At 51.7% G+C, this 20,028-nt stretch overlaps 1 protein-coding gene and 1 long non-coding RNA gene across 2 annotated transcripts; both read right to left on the bottom strand.

Annotated features, from left to right (window-relative positions):
* Positions 1-2,199: 2,199 nt before the first annotated feature.
* On the bottom strand, positions 2,200-14,379 carry LOC136160067 (uncharacterized). Its single transcript, XR_010661554.1, has 3 exons — positions 14,067-14,379; positions 13,623-13,709; positions 2,200-2,631 (listed from the first exon to the last, which is right to left on the bottom strand). It is a non-coding gene; the product is annotated as an uncharacterized lncRNA (long non-coding RNA).
* A 2,296-nt stretch (positions 14,380-16,675) lies between these two features.
* KAZALD1 (Kazal type serine peptidase inhibitor domain 1) lies at positions 16,676-19,295 on the bottom strand. The gene is given in 5 exon segments (XM_065920076.1): positions 16,676-17,052; positions 17,235-17,382; positions 17,463-17,623; positions 18,751-19,267; positions 19,269-19,295. Coding segments are annotated over 5 exon segments (948 nt in total). The 3' UTR covers positions 16,676-16,957.
* Positions 19,296-20,028: the final 733 nt, after the last annotated feature.

The raw sequence follows: 20,028 nt of genomic DNA, 5'->3' as shown, positions 1-20,028 counted from the left end.
GTAATAAGAACCCAGGATGTCAACCCCCATAATCACACCAGACAATCCATCCTCAACCTGAGTGATATATCCCTTTTCAGAGGTTGGAAAACTGGAATCAGACACAAAACAGTGGCTGACCAAAGATGTTATAACTGTTAAACGGGAAAACAATGTTTGAAGTTAGACACCCCCATGGACCTGGCCCGAGGTCCTAAGTCTCAATTAGCTTATACCTGTGCGCAAGTGGGAAGGTATTCATGGATCCCCCACTTCATAACTCACAGGTATCACTGTGGTTAAGCTAAGTTTTTATGTTTTATCTGAATCTTATTTTCTACCTCAGCTCCAGGCCCTTTGTCCCAGATTCTTGATGCTGTCTGATTCCTTCCTAAGCACATGAGTCTGACAGTGGTAGTACCTATGTGTCTTTGAGGCTTTGGTCATTCTTTTTGAGAAACATCTAGACTCCACTGCCTCTGAGCCCTCCTCCTCCAGGTCTGAAATCTTTCAACTGAATCCCTGGAGGATAGTGTCCTGATGGTCCCAGAGTTGAGACTTCACCTCCAAAGGCTGGATGCTGGACAGATGGTAAGTAAGGGAGGATGACTTTGGGAGACTGAACTGAAGGGCAATGATCCAAGAATGGGTCCCAAGAGCCTGGGAAATAAAAGGTGAAGGGAGCAGAAAGGACCAACAAGGGTGAGAATCCTTACCCTCCACACTTGGGTACCCCTCTTCCCTTCAGGTCTCAGCTTCAGTGTACTTCCTCAAAGAAGTGCTTCCTTGTCCCTAGAAGAGGGCTGGCCTCATGCCCCACATTCTCCCTCTGCTATACTTCTGTTCTGGGCCAGATGAGCAGGAAGGCAGAGGACCCAGGCAGAGGAGATGGACTTTGCAAAGGACCAGCTCTTGTCAGCCCACAGGACTGTATCTAGGACTAAAGGTGGTAGGAAGCACTACAGGCTTTGAGACCAAAGTCTAGCCCTGTAAATGCCTTGCCCTTGGGTCAGAAACACCCTGGGATGAGTGTGAACCACCTAAGACAGACCTCCTCCACCACCACCAGGGAGGATAAGAGAAAAATGGTAGGCAGAGGGTGGCATCAGGAAAGCCAGAGGTGGTAAACAAACATGCTTCCCAAATTTCACATGGGGATGTGGGCAGGAACTACAGGGAAATGCTCAAGATTCTCAATACAGGAGGTGAAGATCCCTTAATATCAGTGAGGGTCTTATCTATTTGGGAGAAGTCAACCTTGGAGAAGGCCCTTATCCCTTGTTTCACTCTGCCTAGCGCCCCCATGACAGAAGAAAAGCAATGGTGTCCATTGGTCTGGAGTCTGTACCCTGCCTTGGATTCACAACTTCTGTTTCTGATTTGTTGCAGGAACTGGTAGAAGTTGTGTTCCTACCTGTGCCTTCATGAGGTGGAAATTTCTTGCCTCTTGCTAGAGATTTTAGGACAAAAATGCATGATCACTTACAAGTTAGCACTCTTCAGAGAGCTCAGAAAGCAGTCCACATGGGTGGGAGCCATGTTCCTCCCATCAGACTGGAGGTTCCCTAGACACAGGGTACCATGTATCTCCCCTCTAAATAGGGACTCCCAAGGGCAGTTGACATTTCTCTCCTATTTTCCCCTCCAGAGTCTTGCCCCAAGGTTAATAAACAGTGATTCTTAAAACAACAACAACAACAATTATGACATAGTCAGGTAAGGACCAGGGGTCTCAGAACACAGTCAGGGGCTGACAGGCACCCTCCACGCAACCTGGCCTGCTGTCTTGGCTGGTTCGGTTACTGCTCCACTGACAGCTCTTTAGAATCCTTTCACAGTTTTGGCCCCACTGTAATCTCTGGGTGATGAATATGTCCCCTAATGAACTGGTGGGAATTGGATTAGGTTGGAATGCCCATGTGCTTAGACTCTAACTGATTAAACCCCCATCTGTGCAACGCCTGATTATGAACAGCTCGTTACATATAATTTTTAAAAGGGGGTTGGGAATGATGTTGGTGTTTGAGTTCTGCAAAGGAGCAGGAAAGAAAGTGAAAGCAAAGTGTCTGTCTAGAGCTTTGGCAAGGTCTAGTTGCTTTTAATCTGACCAAGCCAGCACTCCCTTCCCCCAGGGCACACACACTTTCCCCCACTTATGCCAGGGGCTCAGGTGCCTGTACCCTTACCCATGAACCCTGCCCAGGAGTCTCTGAGCCCACATCTATCTGTCCCCTGCAAGGAGCACTGACTGCACAGGGCGTTGTTTTGGGTAAAGGCAGGAGAGGGAGAAGGGGTTAGAGGGGGAGAAGTCGGACTTAAGGATTCAGTTCTCACCACCACGTGAGGTTCCAGCTCTTTGTCCTTACTCCAGAATTATCCAGTTACCTTCAAAAGAAAGTGTAGGGAGTTTGGAGCCCCATCCAGGACACAGACTCTGGGCAATTCCTGGGTCCTTTATTGGTCAGGACCAAGGATAGCAGCCCAGCCATTTCAAGGATCTCCAAAGTTCCAGGTCCTTCCACTCACTTCTCTTTCTTCCTTGCCAATCATGTTTCTCTGTGGTTTTTTTTTTTTTTTTTTTTTTTTTTTTGTTTGTTTTGTTTTTTTTAATGGATTAAATTCATCATCTTCTATGGGCACAGTTTGTGGTGCCTGAAAACAAACAGTAACATCAAAGATCACAGATCACTGAAAGAAACATAATAATGAGAAGGTTTGAAATACTGGGAGAATTACCAAAATGTGACACAGACATTAAGTGAGGAAATGCTATTGGAAAAATGGACTTGGCCCACATAGGGTTGCCTCAAACCTTCAGTTTGTATAAAACACAGTGTCTGTGAAGTGCATTAAAGTGAAGGGCAATAAAATGAGGTGTGCCTGGATTGTTTTTTTTCCCCTGTGAAAATCTCTTTTCAATTTAAGAATTGTCTACTGCTGCTGCTGCTGCTGCTGCTAAGTCACTTCAGTCGTGTCCGACTCTGTGCGACCCCATAGATGGCAGCCCACCAGGCTCCGCCATCCCTGGGATTCTCCAGGCAAGAACACTGGAGTGGGTTGCCATTTCTTTCTCCATTCTCCATTCTTTAACATTCTCTTTTCTTCTCCTTCTCCTCCTCTTTCTCTTATTCATCCTTCTCCTCCTCCTCCTCTTCTCACTCCTTCTCCTTATTAATCCCAGGGACAGAGCCTGGCTTGTGGTTCTCCACCACCAGGTCTGTGCCCTAGAAATCCCTCAAGAAGAGTTATTTAAGTACCTCAAAGAAGACCATCCTACCTAACCTCTATTAAAGACCTTATCCCCATGATTTACTGTCAGCTATACCATCCAAGAACACACACACACACGCTGAGGTCTTGTGTCTAGCAGGAAGGAAGAGCAGAGATTGTGTTTGAAAGAATGGCCAACTATCCCTCTCCACAATGCAGTCAGGGATCAGCCTACCTGATTTAAGTACTCCAGTATGACTAAGGCTCTAACTCCACAGCTTTCCCCTCCCTTCTCCTTCCACCCTTTCCCTCCCTCTCCCTTTCTCTCTGCTCCTCTCCTCTGTGTCTCTACGAATAGTGGCAGCAGCTGCCGGAGAAGGCATACCCTTCAATGAACATCAGCAATTGTTGTGACTGAGTGTCCCAGCCTTCTTTCTTGGTTAATCTAACTTGGGAAGAGTTGAGGTGTGCTCTGGCTCCGCTGCCCATGAAAGGCAGAGAATAAATAACAAGCCAGAGGCATAAACAGATGTGCAGATATATGCAGCTGGTGCTTTCCTGCCAAATTACTGCAGACGGAATGCTGGCAGGGGGCCAGGATGCCTCCCCCTCTGCTTGGAGTTCGGCCACCAGGACCCATCCAAACTCACCATCCATTTGGCAACATCTGAGTGAGGGGAGGGATGCCAGGAAAGGGAGTGGGGAGGCTGCAGGTGCCCTGAAGTTTGGTTAGGCACCCCAGAGGTTTATCCCAAAGGCTCGGGTGGGAGGGAGTTAACATCATGGGGGAGGGATAGGGAGTTCCAATTGGGTGTGCCCTCAAGGTTCCTGAGAGTCCTCTCTCCAGGGTGGGGTTTAAAGTGGCTTGAGGGTGCATTCTAACAACACTACATATATACATCACCACCCTCACTCTCACTCAAGGACTGGAAGTTCCCATGATCTCTGATCACATAAGACACTGCTCAGAGGTGGCATGGAGTGCAGTAAGCAGGTGGCAGCTGGATAAGAGCCAAACATGAAAAGATGTTCCTGAAGTCTCCAGCCCTGGAACAAAAGATGGAGGAGAAACTGGCTGGAGTTTTTGAGGCACCAGGGGACAAAGCAGGTGAGCAGGAAGAGACAGAATGCCCAAGGGGGCTTCTCTCTTTGGACAACCAAAGATCTGAATTCAGAGAGACACCAAGTCACCTTCTAGGCTTCGTCCCAACCACTCCATCCCACTCCATCCCACTCCATCCCAAGAAGTCTTTCTCTTCATCATTTTGTGGGGGTATGGAACAGTTTTTCCAGTGCCTGACTCCTGCTCCTCCTCTAGCTAAGGTGATACAGATTCCTGAACTATGGAGATGGGAGATACCTGTTCTGGTGAACTATAGTGTGATGATGGATCTTGAGTGGACTCAGTCTTGTAGGCAATGGGAAGCAAGAGAGTTCTGTGATACAGGAAGTGGCCTAAAAAGACATGATGGTCAATGGAGTGAAAGGATGGGTTGAAGGGAGGAGAGATGAAGAGTGGGGAAGCTAGTTAGGAGGCTGTTTTTATTCAAGCCTGATGATGGGATCTAGAGCCATGCAACAGAAAGAAGAATGAAGGGAGAGTTGGTGGGAGTTGGTGACGGATTGACTAGGAATCAGAGATGAAGAGGAATGAAAGTGAAAGTCACTCAGTCATGTCCAACTCTTTGAGACCCCATGGACTATAGAGTTCATGGAATTCTCCAGGCCAGAATACTGGAGTGGGTAGCCTTTCCCTTCTCCAGGGGATCTTCCCAACCCAGGGACTGAACCCAGGTCTCCCGCATTGCAGGTGGATTCTTTACCAGCTGAGCCACAAGGAAAGCCCAAAGAGGAATAGAGTGGTGATTTAATTTATTGCCCAATCCAGAACAGTTTTGTGTACAAAGAGGTACTATCAATCATTTTACCAGGGCAGTACACATATACTGGATAATTATGGGCAAATCTGGACACACAGACACCTTGGTAAAGATGATCCAAGGTGTGGGGCTTGGGCAATAGCATGTGTAGGGTGATGCTGACCAAAGCAAGGAGGCTGGGAGGCAGGGAGCAGGATGGAAGAGGAGGGGATCAGGACCTTGGGATTGGACTTTCTGCATTTGAAGTGTTGGGAGACATTCGCCTGTAAATACTCAGTAGGCCTGTCTTTCAAGCATCTGTGGATTCTTGCTTGGAAATGTGGGTTTCAAGCTTCAAAGAGAAATTCAGTGTTAGATATACATACACTACATATCTCTTGACCCAACAGTGCCACTTTAAGAAATCTGAATCTCAGGTATGCTCATTCTTGTGCAAAATGACATAGGTTTATGGAGGTTTACTGTGGAATTGTTTGTAAGAGCAAAAACTTCAAAACAGCATAAAAGCCCAGCACTAAGGAATTGGTTAAATCTATTATGGAGTACTATGTGAAATATACCTATATGGATCAAGATATATCCTTATGTGCTGACCTGGCTAATATGTCTGACATTTTTAAAGTGAAATGAGCAAATAGTAAAATAGTAGTATGACATAAATCAATACAATAATTGTTTTAAAATCTAGTTCGTGTGTGTTTGTGTGTAGTGAATATGTAAAAGACCTAGAAGAATACATACCATATTGTTAACCCCAGTAACTCATGGAGAAGAGAGAATTAGTGGGAAGGAGGAAAGAGGGGCTTTTGCTTCTTGCTCTACACATTTCTGGATTGTTTGAAATTTTCATAAGCATATATTCATGTACTATATTTTAAAAGTGAAGAACAATACAAAAAATTCTTGAAAAACAGACTAGGGAGTTATGAAGGTGATGAGTGGGGGAAGCGGGGGTTGGGGTTGGAATTTGAGACCTATTCCCACAGAAGGGGAGCTGGGAGAAAGGAGGCAGGGCTAGAGAAGAAAGCCCGGAATATTCCCCAAATGACTGAAACTCATTTCTGACCTCCAAGGCTGAGATAGACTCTCCATTCCACAAATAAGGCTGCTTGAACCATTCTCTCCAAACTCCAAGCCTCTCCTTCACCAGGGCTGAGCCTATGCAAGAGCCTAGATTTGTTCCAGGGCCCCTAATGGGTCCCAGCTGACCCACTGCTGCTCTGGACTCCATGCTGTTAGAGAAAAGTCCACTTCTTTCTTAAATACCACACTTGCCTAGGAGACCAGCTCCATCCTAGGCACCACATGCCTCTGGGTAACACAGAGCCATCCTAGGTGACCCCAACCCGGGCAGTCTTGACTTCTTCTTGCTTCTCACCTCTCCCCTGGTGCTGTCAAAATGCACAGCGTTTCTTCAGGTGAAGAAAATAATAGCCAGAAATGAATTCCCTCTTTTAGAGCAGGGCTGTGTGTTCAGGGGGGAGGGGAGGAGAATCAAGGGGACAGACAGCAGCGTGACTCACTGGGCTTCCTCCCCTGGGGAGATGGAGCCTGGCAGACCAGGGTGTGGGACGCTTTGAGGTGATTTCCTGACAGGGCTGTCAGCGTCTCACTCCACACTCTCAGCGTGAGTCCCCTGCAGCTGAGCCGAGGCTTCTGCTGCTTTCTCTCTCCTCACCTCTCCAGGGCTCTCCTCCCTCTCCCAATGATCCCTCTCCCCACTTGCAAGTCCTTTCCGAGCTAGCCTTCTGCTGCAGTGCTCCACACTCCGCTCTCTGCTAAGGCATTTCCGTTTTTCTTTTAACAGAAATGTATACAATCAGCTTTTCTGTTGGGGTGCCCTGGCCCTGGGCTCCTTCCCAACCACAGCACATTTCATAGATGATTGGAAGTCCAGGGATGCACAGTACAAGGGGCAAGGAGGCTGTGTGTGTGTGTGTGTGTGTGTGTGTGTGTGTGTGTGTGAGTGTGTGTGAGAGAGAGAGAGAAATGCACTCTGGGGCTGTGTCTGCGCTGCTCCGGGGTGGGAGGGGTCCACAGCACATGTGAGGGGTGGTGGGGGCACAGCTGAGCCTTGTTCCTCAGATCTTGCTGGATTACAGGACGTGAGTCTTGACAATGTCTATAGAGTTTCTCTTGTCAGTCCTCCCTCAACTCCCCACCCCTGCTACTTTACAAATGAGAAAGCTGAGGTCCAGAGAGATTAAATGACTTATCTTCTGTCACACAGCTAGCTAGTGGCAGAACCAGGGTGAGAACCAGGGATGCTGACTCATGAACAACGCTGTGCCTGCGACTCAATCAGGGACCTTAGAGCAAAGGTCCTGTTTCTCAGACACTGCAGATGACAGATTTGAGTAACACCTTCTCAAAGAGATAGAGAAAGCTAGAATCTCTTGGCCTTCAGGCTGCCCAGGGGACAGGCAGGGCCCTTCCCCTCTGCACCTCACCCCTGGGGGGACTAGCAGTGACAACACCTCTCCTTCCTGTCTCCTCTCTACTCCCTCGACAAACCCCAGCGCTTGGCAATCTGGCTGCTGGGAATGCTGTAGTCACATCCCTCTTTGGCTGCAGGTGATTCTTGCCTGACCCTGAGTCCCACCTGCTTTGTCCCAGGACTCAGCCCAAATTTGTCTTCTTCCTGCACAAACTCTGAGTTCAGCCACCCCCAACCCCACCCCGACCTTACTTGACTTTTTAGAAGCATCCTCTATCTCCCACTCCAAATCTGGAGTCCTTTTCAATGGTAGCCCCTATGAGACTGATCCCTGTTCACTGATTGGAAGAATAATTCAACCTTAACACAAGCATGAGTCACCTGCCACAAATGAGAAGAGCCAGCATGGCATCCTCTGCCCCCTCTCTGCCACCCAACACTCTCTTCCTCCTCCTTGTCCCTGTGCAACACTAGTGTATGAAGGACTCCCCCTCACACCACTGTGCTTCCAAATCAGCCCCCAGGCCTTCAAGAGAGGCCTGAACTCCCAGCGGGAAGAGGTGAGTGCACGTGGCTTTCTCCCTCTCCCCTCCCTCTGATCACTTCTCCCAACTTCCCACAGTTCCCCAGGAAGAGAGTGGAGAGAAGGGTGCAGAAAAGAGGCTGGCAGGGCAATAAAAACATCAGGGTCCCTCCTCTCAGCGCGCTTCTCCAGCTTCTCCCGCGCTCTCCCTTCGCCCCCTCCCTCTCCTCCCCGCTCCCCCTTTCTTCACTCTGCAGACCCTGCAGTCATCTCTGCTGGCCGGCCAGGCAGGCAGGAAGGCAGGCAGGCAGGCAGGCAGCCGCGTTAGGGTATGAGGCTATGAGGCAGGAGAGGTTAATTATTGCTCCCCCGCCCCCCACGCCCCCCCACAAGATGTATCTGACTGTCAGAAGCGGTGACAGATGAAGACAAAGTACAGGTACGGCTCCCTCCCGCGAACCCGGCCCTCGAAGTATCAGCCAGGGGTGGGAGTGGAGGAGGGGGTGCGCTACCCAAGTTTTAACCCCTCTGACGCCAGTCCACACAGCGGGGGAGGGAGGCAGGAGGTGCGGAAGCCTGAGTTAGAACCCAGTTCTGGCCAGGGCAGCTGAGCCCAAGAAACCTGTTGGCCTTCTCCCACGCCTGGGGTGGGGAACGGGTGAGAGGCAGGGGGGACTGTCCCAGAGGCTGCAGAAGCAGGGTCAGGAGAGATGGAGAGACTGGTCTAAGAATGTTACAGGCACAGAGAAAGGGGCACATGGAGGCGCCTAGCGGGTAGGTCGATTTGGGGGCCCTCTTTCTCCACGACAGAATCGCATCTCACCCCCACTTTTGTTGCCAGGTGTCCTTGTCGAGGTGCGCTTGACTCTTTGATTTCTGTTCACTTGTTTTGGCCTCACAAGGCTGGCAGGACTAGGCCACCAGGGAAATCCCGGGCTTGTGTGTTTGAGGAGAATTGTTTGTCTCAATCTGTATGTACTGATGATGATACAACTCAACTGTCTTGAAAAGGTCTAAATATGTTGGAGGTGTGTGTATGTGCACATGCGTGCATACCCCCTGATGCTTGGAAGGGGTATATGAGGGTACCTGTGAGGGGTGAGGGGGGCCTGTGCTGTGAGCCTGATGTGTCCGGAGTGTTTGTGGAGAGAGAGCGTTCGCCTGTAGCTATGGTGGTGGTAAAGGAGTTTATCTTCAGGAGGGTGGATGCTCCAAGCTTGCAAGTGCTGAGGTGCCTACATTTAGGAGGGTGTGTCTTTCTGTGGGTACACAATGTGTGTCAGTGTGAGGGGCTTCGTGTGGTGATTGAGGCTGCTGTGAGTGTGAGCCTGATTGTGCGGGCCTGTCTGTAGGGCATTTGTGTGTGCATGTACACGTGTGCCAGCTCAAAGCTGCCAACCTCTTCCTCTTACCGGCATCCCTCCCTTTCCTGACTCTCCTCTCACCATAAGCAAATGAGGTAAAATAATTACTTTTCCATTTAAATGCCCCATGTTCAAGCCAGAATGAAAACAAAGTGATTTAATAAAATTGTCTTTAAAAAGGAAAGGAGGAAAATAAACGTCTACTCTGCTCCTTTCCCTGGTGTTCAGGGAGGCCCCAAGCCCTTCAAAGTTAATTAAAACAGGAACTAAAATCGCAGGATTGCTTACTAACCTTTTCACCATCTTCGCCTTAAGGGGAAGACAGGCCCCAGAAGCCCTGCCTCTGGCCTGGACCCTGTTCCCAGGCTGTTTCTTCCGGGACCGACCCTCATCCTGGACAGGCACACTGGCTTTCCTGCAGCCACATCTAGGGCACGGGGCTCGGTCCCTTCCCTCCTCCCAAAGAGTCATTAAAGGCCTCCGCTGGCCATTTGAAGTCCTTGATGGACATCGCCCCCATCAGAAGCTTCCAGACCTCGCCTCCTCCTAGGACAGGACATAGCCTGCCCTCAGCCCCTGCTGCCCCTCCCCACGAGTCTCCTGAGTCCCCAGCTGCTCTGAGCTTTATCTGTCTTCACTGACCCCCTGGCCTGGTCCTCAGCTCCAACTCAGCACTGTTCCGGCTGCTTCCGCCTGGTCTGTATCTGTTCCCCATCAGAGGCCCCATTGGAGCTCCAGCCCTTCAGCAACCCAGATAAAAGAGATGGATGGAAGTGAGTTTCCAGGGCGCCCCTCCCTCCAAGTACAGAGCTAGAGTCCTGGGTTCTGACAGGGGGTCCCTGAGGGGGCGGGGGTGAGGGTGAAGGCTGCCAAGCTCTCTGGAAGCCTAGTCCCTACCCATCCCCACCTTGTCAGAGCCCTTCCCCTCCTCCTAAGACAGAATTCCTCAGGCCTCCTATGGGCAGGCATGGGACTGTGATTACCCACACACCTCAGCAGGGATCTCTGTACTAGGTACTTTGCCCCATCTCCATGCAACTCCCCCACCCAGAAAAAGTGATAGTAAAATTGACCATTTGTTGAATACTTATTGTGTTTCAGATACTACTTGGAAGATCTCTAATCTCATCACAGCACTTATAGAGGGCATTTTATCAGTATTTTGCTGAGGACTGGGAAGAAGGGAAGCTTAGAAACTTGCCCAAGGTACGCACTTAAAAAGCAGTACCACACACCTCATGTTTCCTTGCCAGCCTGTCCTTGCCCACAGAGCCCCAGTTCTGTTCCAAAGACCTAAAATTACCCTTCACACGATCTTAGCCCAAAGGCTAGGAAACGATATCATCATTACCCTTCAGAGACCACTTCCACTAGAGATCCCCACTACTGCCCCCAGAATTTAAGTAACCCCTTCTGGTACTAGGAGAGGGGCATGGGAAGCTGGGAAGCCAGAGTTAGAACCGGGCCCCTGTGAGAGCCAGGTGCATCCAGAAGAACTAGGGGGCCTTCTCCAGCCCTGCCCTAATGATCTGGGGTTGGAAAGGCGGAACCGAGGGGAAGCAGGAAGTAATTTTCCCTAGAGCCCTCAACTCTCATCCTGGAAGACCCCCTCACTTCTCATGACCCCATTTCAGTACCCTCAAGTCCATCCTGCTTCCCTCGGTGCTGCCCATCAAGACAGGGCGAACCTTGATTGTGGGGTAGCACTTGTTACTAAAACTGATTTTCATAACTGTTCACCCTGTTCTGAGAGCTCTCAGTTGCCCAGATGGCAGAGAAAATACTGAAAATAAAGCCAGGCCAGGAGCCAACCTGTGTCTTAGTCCCTGGGGTCACAATCTGGGGACCTAAGGTCTCAACTCTGGGGAGAAAAGGACTGAAGAAGGGAGGCGAGTCAATGAAGTGACATAAACTCTGACTTTAGGATGAAGTAGCCCAGCATAGGAGGCTGAGAAGTAAGGGTCAGGCATGAGGTGTTATCACAGAGCAAGAGTGAGGATGGCACCTGAAGACTTCTGGCCTCGACCGTGTCTGGAGAACATCCAGCGAAAGGAGGGAAGGAAGGAATAATTCGGAAGCACCTTTCCTAGTTCAGTCTTGGAAATGTGTGCGTGGTGAGGGGATGTTCTGTGACCTTTCCAGGTCACAGTTGTTTGAAACTCCTGGGCTGAGCCCAGTCTGGAAGCTGGTAATGGCAGCGGGGCAGGCAATGGCCCAGAGGGCTGGGATGGAGCTTCGTGGGACAGGGGTGCTGTGAGTTCCGCCTCCTTCAGCCACCAAGGAGTTACCTAAGGCAGACAGAGTCCTGGAGCCTGAGCTCTTCTCCTCTGTCTATAGCATGTCTGGGACCCAGCTTGAGAGGAGAGGACTACAGAAGAATATTAGGGGATCCTGCATAGAAAAGGAAGGAGTGGCAGAAAGGAAAGGATGACTCCATCAGAGCTGGCCTCCAAATTCCACCCCAAGAATGGTTTTCCCTGCCACCAGAGCCTCTGATTCTGTACCCTTCCCCAAGCCCATCCCTTATCCTGACCTCATTACTCCCCTCAGACCCCATCTCTGTCCCCCAGCTCATCCCTCCTCAAGGGTTCTCAAACCACCCCCATTATCTACAACTGAGTCCCAGAGCTCCCATCACTACCTCCCAGATCAGATCCCTTCCAGCTCTAAATGCCCCTACCACTGTCCTCCAAGATCCTATTCCTACCTCCAGTCTCCCAGACTCCATTCCCACCCCTACTCCCCCAACCCATCATCCTTCCTCCTAAGTTGCTCTGCTTTGAGTAAAGGTGAGACTTGATCTTCATTGACACTCCATCACTCTAAGTTAACTTACATAGCTGTTCCCTGTTTAAAAGAACCTAGTCATTCAGAGGAAATATCCAAAACTTATCCTAGAAGGTTATCATCCTATGTCTCCAGCCTCTTTCCCTTTGCCTTCAACTGCCTACATACTTAAGAATCCTAGGCAATGGGACCTGAATGTTTAAGCAAAAAAACAGCGAATCTCCAAGACCACCAGAGTATTTAAGCCCGTCTATTCCTCACACATATATATGTAACCAGAGCTACACAACATGCACATGCAATCCTGTAAACATACATGTATGTAATTAATTTACATGAACATCTTAGAATAGAATGTTAAGTTCCATGAGGGCAAAGACAATGTGCTTTTTTGTGGTGTATCTCCAGCCCCAAGAACAGTGTTGGCACATAAATATTTGGTGAAAGAATGGCATATAATGGAATATGTATTTGCAAACACATATATGTATACAGCTATATACACATAACAAGAGGTTTCTCAGGTGGCTCAGTGGTAAAGAATCTGCCTGCCAATGCAGAAGTTTGATTCCTGGGTTGGGAAGGTCCCCTGGAGGACAAAATGGCAATCCACTCCAGTATTCTTTCCTAGGAAACTCCATGGACAGAGGAGCCTGGCAGGCTACAGTCTATGGGGTCACAAAAAGAGTCAGACATGACTTAGCAACTAAAAAACAACAAAAACACAAATAATAGCACATCCATATACACAGTGCTTATATACAGATATACATATATGCACCTACATGGTTATCTACATACATACATATGTCTTTATATAATCTAAATACATAACATACTGTGATATACACACATATGAAAGTATGAAAGTGAAACTTGCTCTGTCGTGCCCGACTCTTTGCAACCCCATGGACTATACAGTCCATGGAATTCTCCAGGCCAGAATACTGGAGTGGGTAGCCTTTCCCTTCTCCAGGGGATCTTCCCAACCCGGGGATCAAAACCAGGTCTCCCACACTGCAGGTGGATTCTTTACCAGCTGAGCCACGAAAGGAAGCCCGTACATACATACATGTGTATATAAAATGTATACAGTGCATGTAGACACATATACACACATAACTACTACAAACATATTATATATATATCATATATATAGAACATATACCTGTGTACCTTCACATATATATATAAACACAAATCCAAGCACCTTTTTACTCAAATTTTTCCAAATTAACTCTCAAGACCCTATACCCAGGTTTGGCTGCCGCAACCAGAAATAACCACCAGATGGCACTCTTTCACTACTTCCTGTACCCATCGTCCCCCCCACCTCCCCGCCCCCTCCCCCCTCCCCCGCCCCCGCCGGGGTTGCCAGAGGTGTCGCCAGAGAAGTCTCTCCAAGAGGCACAGAACTTGCCGAGCAGTTGTCCCCTACCTACCAACGCCAAGGACTTGTCCTTGGTCTCCAAGGTCTGCAGTCTTGGTCCTTTTTGAAATCAGATTCATCCTCTCGGGCCTCCAGGCTTCTGTTGGAGAAGTGGATTCCCCCTTGGGGCTCCAATTGTGCTCAACCCTCGAGTACACACACACACACACACACACACACACACACACACACACACACACGAGTTCACCAAAGAGCTAAGAGTTGGACTGTTGGAGAAGTGGATTCCCCCTTGGGGCTCCAATTGTGCTCAACCCTCGAGTACACACACACACACACACACACACACACACACACACACACACACGAGTTCACCAAAGAGCTAAGAGTTGGGCTTTACCTGGACTCCCTCATACACACACACACACACACACACACACACACACACACACACACACACACACACGAGTTCACCAAAGAGCTAAGAGTTGGGCTTTACCTGGACTCCCTCTGTTCAGACCAGATCAGCTCAAGGACATTTCCTTGAAGCCTCTGAGCTAACAAACAGCAACTAGTTTCAGTGGCTCTATTCCCCAAATGGTCTGAGGAGTGAGCCAGGGTCATTTGAACACGTGTAGCACCTACACACCTGTACACACAACTCCCTTCCACAGGTTACTGCCAAATCCTGCGTGGACGCCCAGCCGGGTCAGCCGAAAGCCGGGAGGGGAGTGGCCAGGCCCTGAGACTTAGTACCCTCCGCGAGGGAGGGGCGGGTCTCGGTTTAACCCTTCCTGCTCTGGTCCAGTCTTGACTCCAGACCTCTGGCTGAGGGCTGGATACAAGGGCATTCCACACCTCAGGCAAACTAATTAAAATCCCGGGGGCGGGGGGGGGGGGGGGGGGCGGACAGAGCCTCTCCCGCCTCAGTCCCAGACCACTAAGAGTCAGCTCTCCTGGAACCTCACATGTCGGGTGTGAGCAACCTAGGACGAAAGCCGCGAGAAAAGCTTGGAAACCCGTGGGGGAAGCGAAGCCGGGAGTTCTGGCAGCAACTCGGCTTCCCCTTCCCCCTCCCCCTTCTCTCTTCTCCCCTGGGAGCGGCGGGAAATTATTTATTAAAACGCCTCGCGCGCTCTCATTTATTTGCGGAAAATAATCCTCGGCATTGCAGCGCGTTTATTAAACCTTTCCCGTCCCCGCATTACTTTAATAATAAATCGCGTGTCACTTTCCAGCGACGTTATTAAAGCCGGTCCGCTGGAGCAGAGGCGGGGGAAGGAGTTTGGGGGAGGGGGAGGCAGGAGGGGTTACTCCTAGTCAAGGCTGTGGGGCCTGAACCTGCAGCGCCGCGGAGGGAAAAACTGAGGCTAGAAGGAGGCTGCACCTGAACGTCCTGTAAAGTCTGCAAAACCGGTCAGGGAGTACAGGTTCTGGGGACGCGTGTGACCCTCTAGAATCTAGTAGAGCCTCTGCTCTCCAAGAGAGCGCAGTAGGATAGATGGGCCCGCCAGGGGGCGTCTTTGTGCCCAACTGGCCTGGAGTCGTGGCGAAGAACAAGTCAGGGGCGGATTCCCAGGCGGATTCCGGGGACCCAGACCTCCGTCCCCTCTTCCAGCGCAGAGCAGACCTCCTTCTGGTCCAGACTCTTAATGGTCTGCTCCTCCCCCCAATCGCCGCCACACCGCTCACATCCCTATTCCTGATTTCGCTGTCGAGTTAGAATTTGCCCCAAGTATGCATTCAACCCGCTCGAGCTGCTGAGCACAGCTCCACGAAACGCCGGACTCCAGCCAGGACTCGGCAGTGAGCTTCCACGGGAGGTGAGGCCAAGCCCTTGGGTTGGGGTCTGGGCCACACCCGTCCCAAAAGGCCGGGCTCCCTGCTTTGGGCCTCAGAGGACAAGCTCAGACACCGAGCCAACCACGACTTCTTCCGTTGTGGCGCCAGGCTTCGGGCGGAGCCCAGGCGCGTAGGAGGCCCTTGACATCCACACACAGGGTCTCGGCCTCTCGAACTTAAGCTTTCATTTTCTCCTTCAACCAGTCAATAAACACTGCGCCTCACCAGTGTCCCTGGGCTAGGTAAGAAAGGGTGGAGAGAGCTTTCGGGAGCGAAAGAGTACGGCTTTGTGAGGGACCTCCAGAGAGGGGACATGTCAGTTGGGGCAGATGAGAATACAGACTTAACATGACTTTGTCTGCGTTCAGCTGGAAAATGGGCGGATTCGTAGGGAAAACCTAGGGTGCGGCTCATACAAGTGACCAAACTTCTCCCCTCCTCCATCCAATTTATGCTTTCATATTCGGTCCTACCCACATAGATCTGGTTCCCCACACTGCCTGGGGAGAAGACAGAGGCACAGGCAATCTGTCTCTAGGTCAGCCCCAGTGGAGAGCAGACTGGGAGGATACCCTCCCTCCCAATCTGATGGCTCCAGCAGTCCTGCCCATGGAGGAGGGTGAGGGGGTGTGCAGCTCAGACTTCCTCTACATCTGGCAGGCACGTGCTTAGAGAGCAGGACCTACAACTTCTGGAAGCCAGATTCCTAGTACCCTGGAAGGCCTCCTAAAGAAATGTGGTCTCTGTGTGCAAATCTGCATGAACCATCTATGTGGCTCAGTTTGTTTCATAAGTCTTTATTTTATGCCTACTGTGCCTAGTTCTGTGCTAGGCACTGTCCAGTACAAAGTGGTATAAGATATAGTGCTGCCTTCACAGAGTTTCTAGAATGACAGAAAAATTAGACATGACCAAATGCCCATCTTACTGCACTGAGCTAAATAAACTATGCTCTATCAGGCTCTCCTGGACAGCAGATGGCAAACACCAAACACTTAGTAAGTGAACTGGGATTTATGAGAGGGAAATTTTGTAGAAGGTGAGTTTTGAGGAAGGGTAAACAGGTTAGGCAAAGACTGAGCTCTAGAATAAGAGCAGGATCTATGCAGAAGAGCAGTCAGAAGACTGATTGAGCAGGGTTGGAGGGAGGGCTGCTAAAAAGAAGTGGAGGATCCTGGTGTTTGCAAGCCTTTGTCTCAGCTCTGCTCCTCCCCAGCCAGCCAGCCAGCCAGCCACCCACCCACCCACCCACTCACCTAGCCTACAAATCAGCAGGTAACTGTTACATTCTGCCTAGTCAGTTCACAGAAGAGACTGTTCTGGCCAGAGCATCTCCTGAATGGGCCCCTTTGCATCCCACCTCCCTTAGACTCTGGCTCTCTTCTTACTCTCCTCCAATCTTTGTCTCTCCCATCACCATCACATCTCTCCCACTAAAGGCATTAAATCAATCTGTGAAGGGGCCCTGCTCTGCCTTTCCAGATCTTTTCAAGAGCAGGAATGAAAACTACCCCCACTCACCCACCCCCACGTGCCACAGCTCTGCACCTAGTAGTAATCTTCACCCTCTTCACTCTCAGCCTCCTCCTCAGGAGCCAGGTGCAGAGATGAGAGCTGGGGGATGCCTGTGGAGTTCAGCTGGTCTGCAAACACATATGGACAAAGGGGAGAGAACAGGAGAGAGGTGCTGTCAGTGCCCACGTATCCCAGTCTGTGCGAAAGCCATGCCTGTGTGTGTACCCACATGCACATCACACCTGGACACAGTCAAGGGCCTGAATCTACCACCTTCTCCCAGCCCCCAGAGCTCAGGGCTTTCCCTTACCTGGTGTGAGGACTGTCAGGCTAGCTGGGGCCTCAACCTGGCCTAGGGCATTGCGGGCCAGGCAGCGGTAGGTGCCCTCATCACTGGGACGCACAGCCTGGATCTGTAGCCAGCCCGTCACCTCAAACCTCTGCGGTCCACCCCTAAACTGGAGCCAGGAGGAGTCAGCAGTATTCTTCTAGGAGGACTCTGGGCTGCCCTGGGGAGGCCTCTGCTCCCTGCCCCTACCTGCACCGAGATGTGGGGGTCGTCCCCTGGCAGCTGAATGTCCAAGCCGTCCTTTCTCCACTCTATGGAAGCCATGGGGTAGGCAAACACTTCACAGCCAAAGATCACATCCTGCCCTGTCACATTCCAAACGTCATATGGGTGCAACAGGATCTGGGGTGCTGGAGGTAGAGATGGGAGGCCTGAGAATAGAATGGCACACCCAGCCCAGCAAGGACCCCATATAACAAACCATTTTGAATGTGTTTGTGAAGGAACACAATATATGCTGAGGTAAATACACATGCATAAACACGACAAGTACACACAAGTAGTACATACAAATGTAGCTGCAGATACACACAAGGGTAGGAATGCAGAGATGGAAATGGACAGGCAGACAGGATGCATGAACAAGCACAGAGACCCACACCTCAGCTTGGCCGCCACAGGCTGCCCCTGATTGCTCCCCTGTCCTCATTCTACCCTCCAGGCCCCTATCCTAATGTGTTCATAACCAACACCTCCCTCCCCTACATCCTCCCGCTTCTCCTACCAGGTGCCAGCTGCCAAAGGCCAGAGAAGCAGCTCTTTCCCCACCCCACCCTGGGGAGGTGGGGCAGCCACATGGCAAAGGCAAAGACACTGAAACCAAACTGGGCAGCAGGCAGAAAGCCTAGAGTTGTGGGGGGAAGCTCCCGCAGAGCGTTTGTTTTCCCAGCAGCCCCAGCCAAACCAGACCCCTCAGGGGGGCTCAGGAAGTGAAGGTTACTAAAGCAGCCAAAGAAAACTTGAGGCTTGAATGGCCCTCAGCCCCCTGGGATGGGGGAGGAGAAGCTGGGAGAGCCCCCCTCCCTCACTAATCCCTAAACGAGAGGCTCGGCGCCTAGGTTAACTAAGCACTGTCTTTAGGAAGCTGCTCAAAGGAAACTTGATTGCATCTCACAGGAACCCATCTCCCTGCCTGGATTCCAGAGGACTGGGCAGTCTGACAGTATCCCTTCACTCGCTCAAAGTTGAGGCCAAGCATTAACTATGTGCCTGCTCTCTCAGAGGGTTGGTCTCTGCCAGGCGGCTCTGGAGCTTGCACGCACCCCAGCGCACGCCGCTTGCTGACAAGCTCCGGACCCCCACCTTCAGGCGGCGGCCTCCGCGGACCAACCCCGAGAGTAAGCTCATAATGGACTCGAGGCCTCCCTGGCCTCATCTTTTTCACTCCACTGGCCAGACATCCATGCCGTCTGGGACCCAGGGGCAACGCCAGAAGAAGCCCCAAGTGCCGGGGGTCGGGGCCCTGGGCCGTGCGTACCGGATTCGCAGGGCCCGGGGTGCGCCACAGTGAGGTTGGAGTCCGGGCGAGCACGGGCCGCCTCGTGTAGGCGGCAAATCTGGGCGTAGGTGCGGCCGTCGGAACCGCAGAGCGGGCGCTGCGAGCGGCAGACACACAACGGCTCCGGCACCTCTCCGCGACTCAGGTCGCCACCTGCGTCCAACCGGCACTCAAGCTGCTCGCCGCAGCGCCCGTAGAAATGGGCGCTGGGGTCCAGGTCGCAGAGCTGGCCCTCGAGGTTGGCGCATTCCCAACAACAGCCGCACGCGTCGCGCACCCGGCCGGCCAGGCAGCCCCGCGGCGCGGCGCACTCTTCTTGCCGGCAGGGAGCGCAGCCCTCGCCCTCCGCCAGCAGCCGCAGCCAGCCGCGCCGCAGGTAATCAGGACCTGGGGGTGGCCGCGCGCCAGTCGGAGGCGGTGTCCGCACCACCAGCAGTAACAGCAGCAGTAGCAGGGGCAGCGCCAAGGCAGCGGCGGGAGGCTGTGGCATGATTAGCTGGAAGCCCTGAGAGCACTTGGGGCATCAGCGCGTGAGTGGCACCCTGCCGGGAAGGAAAGCCAAGTCAGGAAGGTCAGAAGCAACCTCCCTGTTCCTCTTACGAACTTGAACCCTAGCACTGCCCCCTCCCCTGCTACCACGGAATCAAGCAGACCCTGGACACGGAGGCAGAGTGACCCTGAAGGGGTCATCAGTTATGCTGGGTGGGAATTGATTGGGCTGTTCTTAAGGGTTGGGGAGAGATGAGAGGAGGGGAGTGGTAAAGCTCAAGCACACACAGAAATCACCACCACCACCCATCTAACTCTGAAGCTTCCTGCCCCAGAGGTGGATGCGGACGGATGGTCCCAGGAAAAGGAGTTGCTAACAAGGGTGGAAAGGGAGTAGGGCGGAGGAGTGTGTGTGTGTGTGCTCGCGCGTGCGTGTGTGTTGCGGGGGGTGATGAGCAGCTCACCTAGTGTCCGGGACTATGCCCCTCAGAGCAGCCGTGACTCCTGTCCAAAAAAGCAGGCAGTGGAAAGGGCCCGTCAGCCACCTCTGCTCCGACTTGAGAATCTGGGACAGAGCCCACGGACTTGCACTCGGAGATCAGCTCCTCCGCCCCCTCTCCCCGCCCCCTCGACGTCGCACACCCCACCCCCTCCCCTAGTTCTGAAGCTGCCAATTTTATGCAGCCGCACGGGACCCTCCTGGGCCACTTCCCCCTAGCCTGGGCCAAAGTCACAGAACAGAAGAGCAGTAACCGGACACCCAAGCTG

Source organism: Muntiacus reevesi, chromosome 2 (genome assembly GCF_963930625.1).
Source record: "Muntiacus reevesi chromosome 2, mMunRee1.1, whole genome shotgun sequence".
Taxonomy (NCBI): Eukaryota; Metazoa; Chordata; class Mammalia; order Artiodactyla; family Cervidae; genus Muntiacus; species Muntiacus reevesi.
The sequence above is the reverse complement of the archived record's forward strand: the minus strand, read 5'-3'. Positions and strand labels throughout refer to the sequence as shown.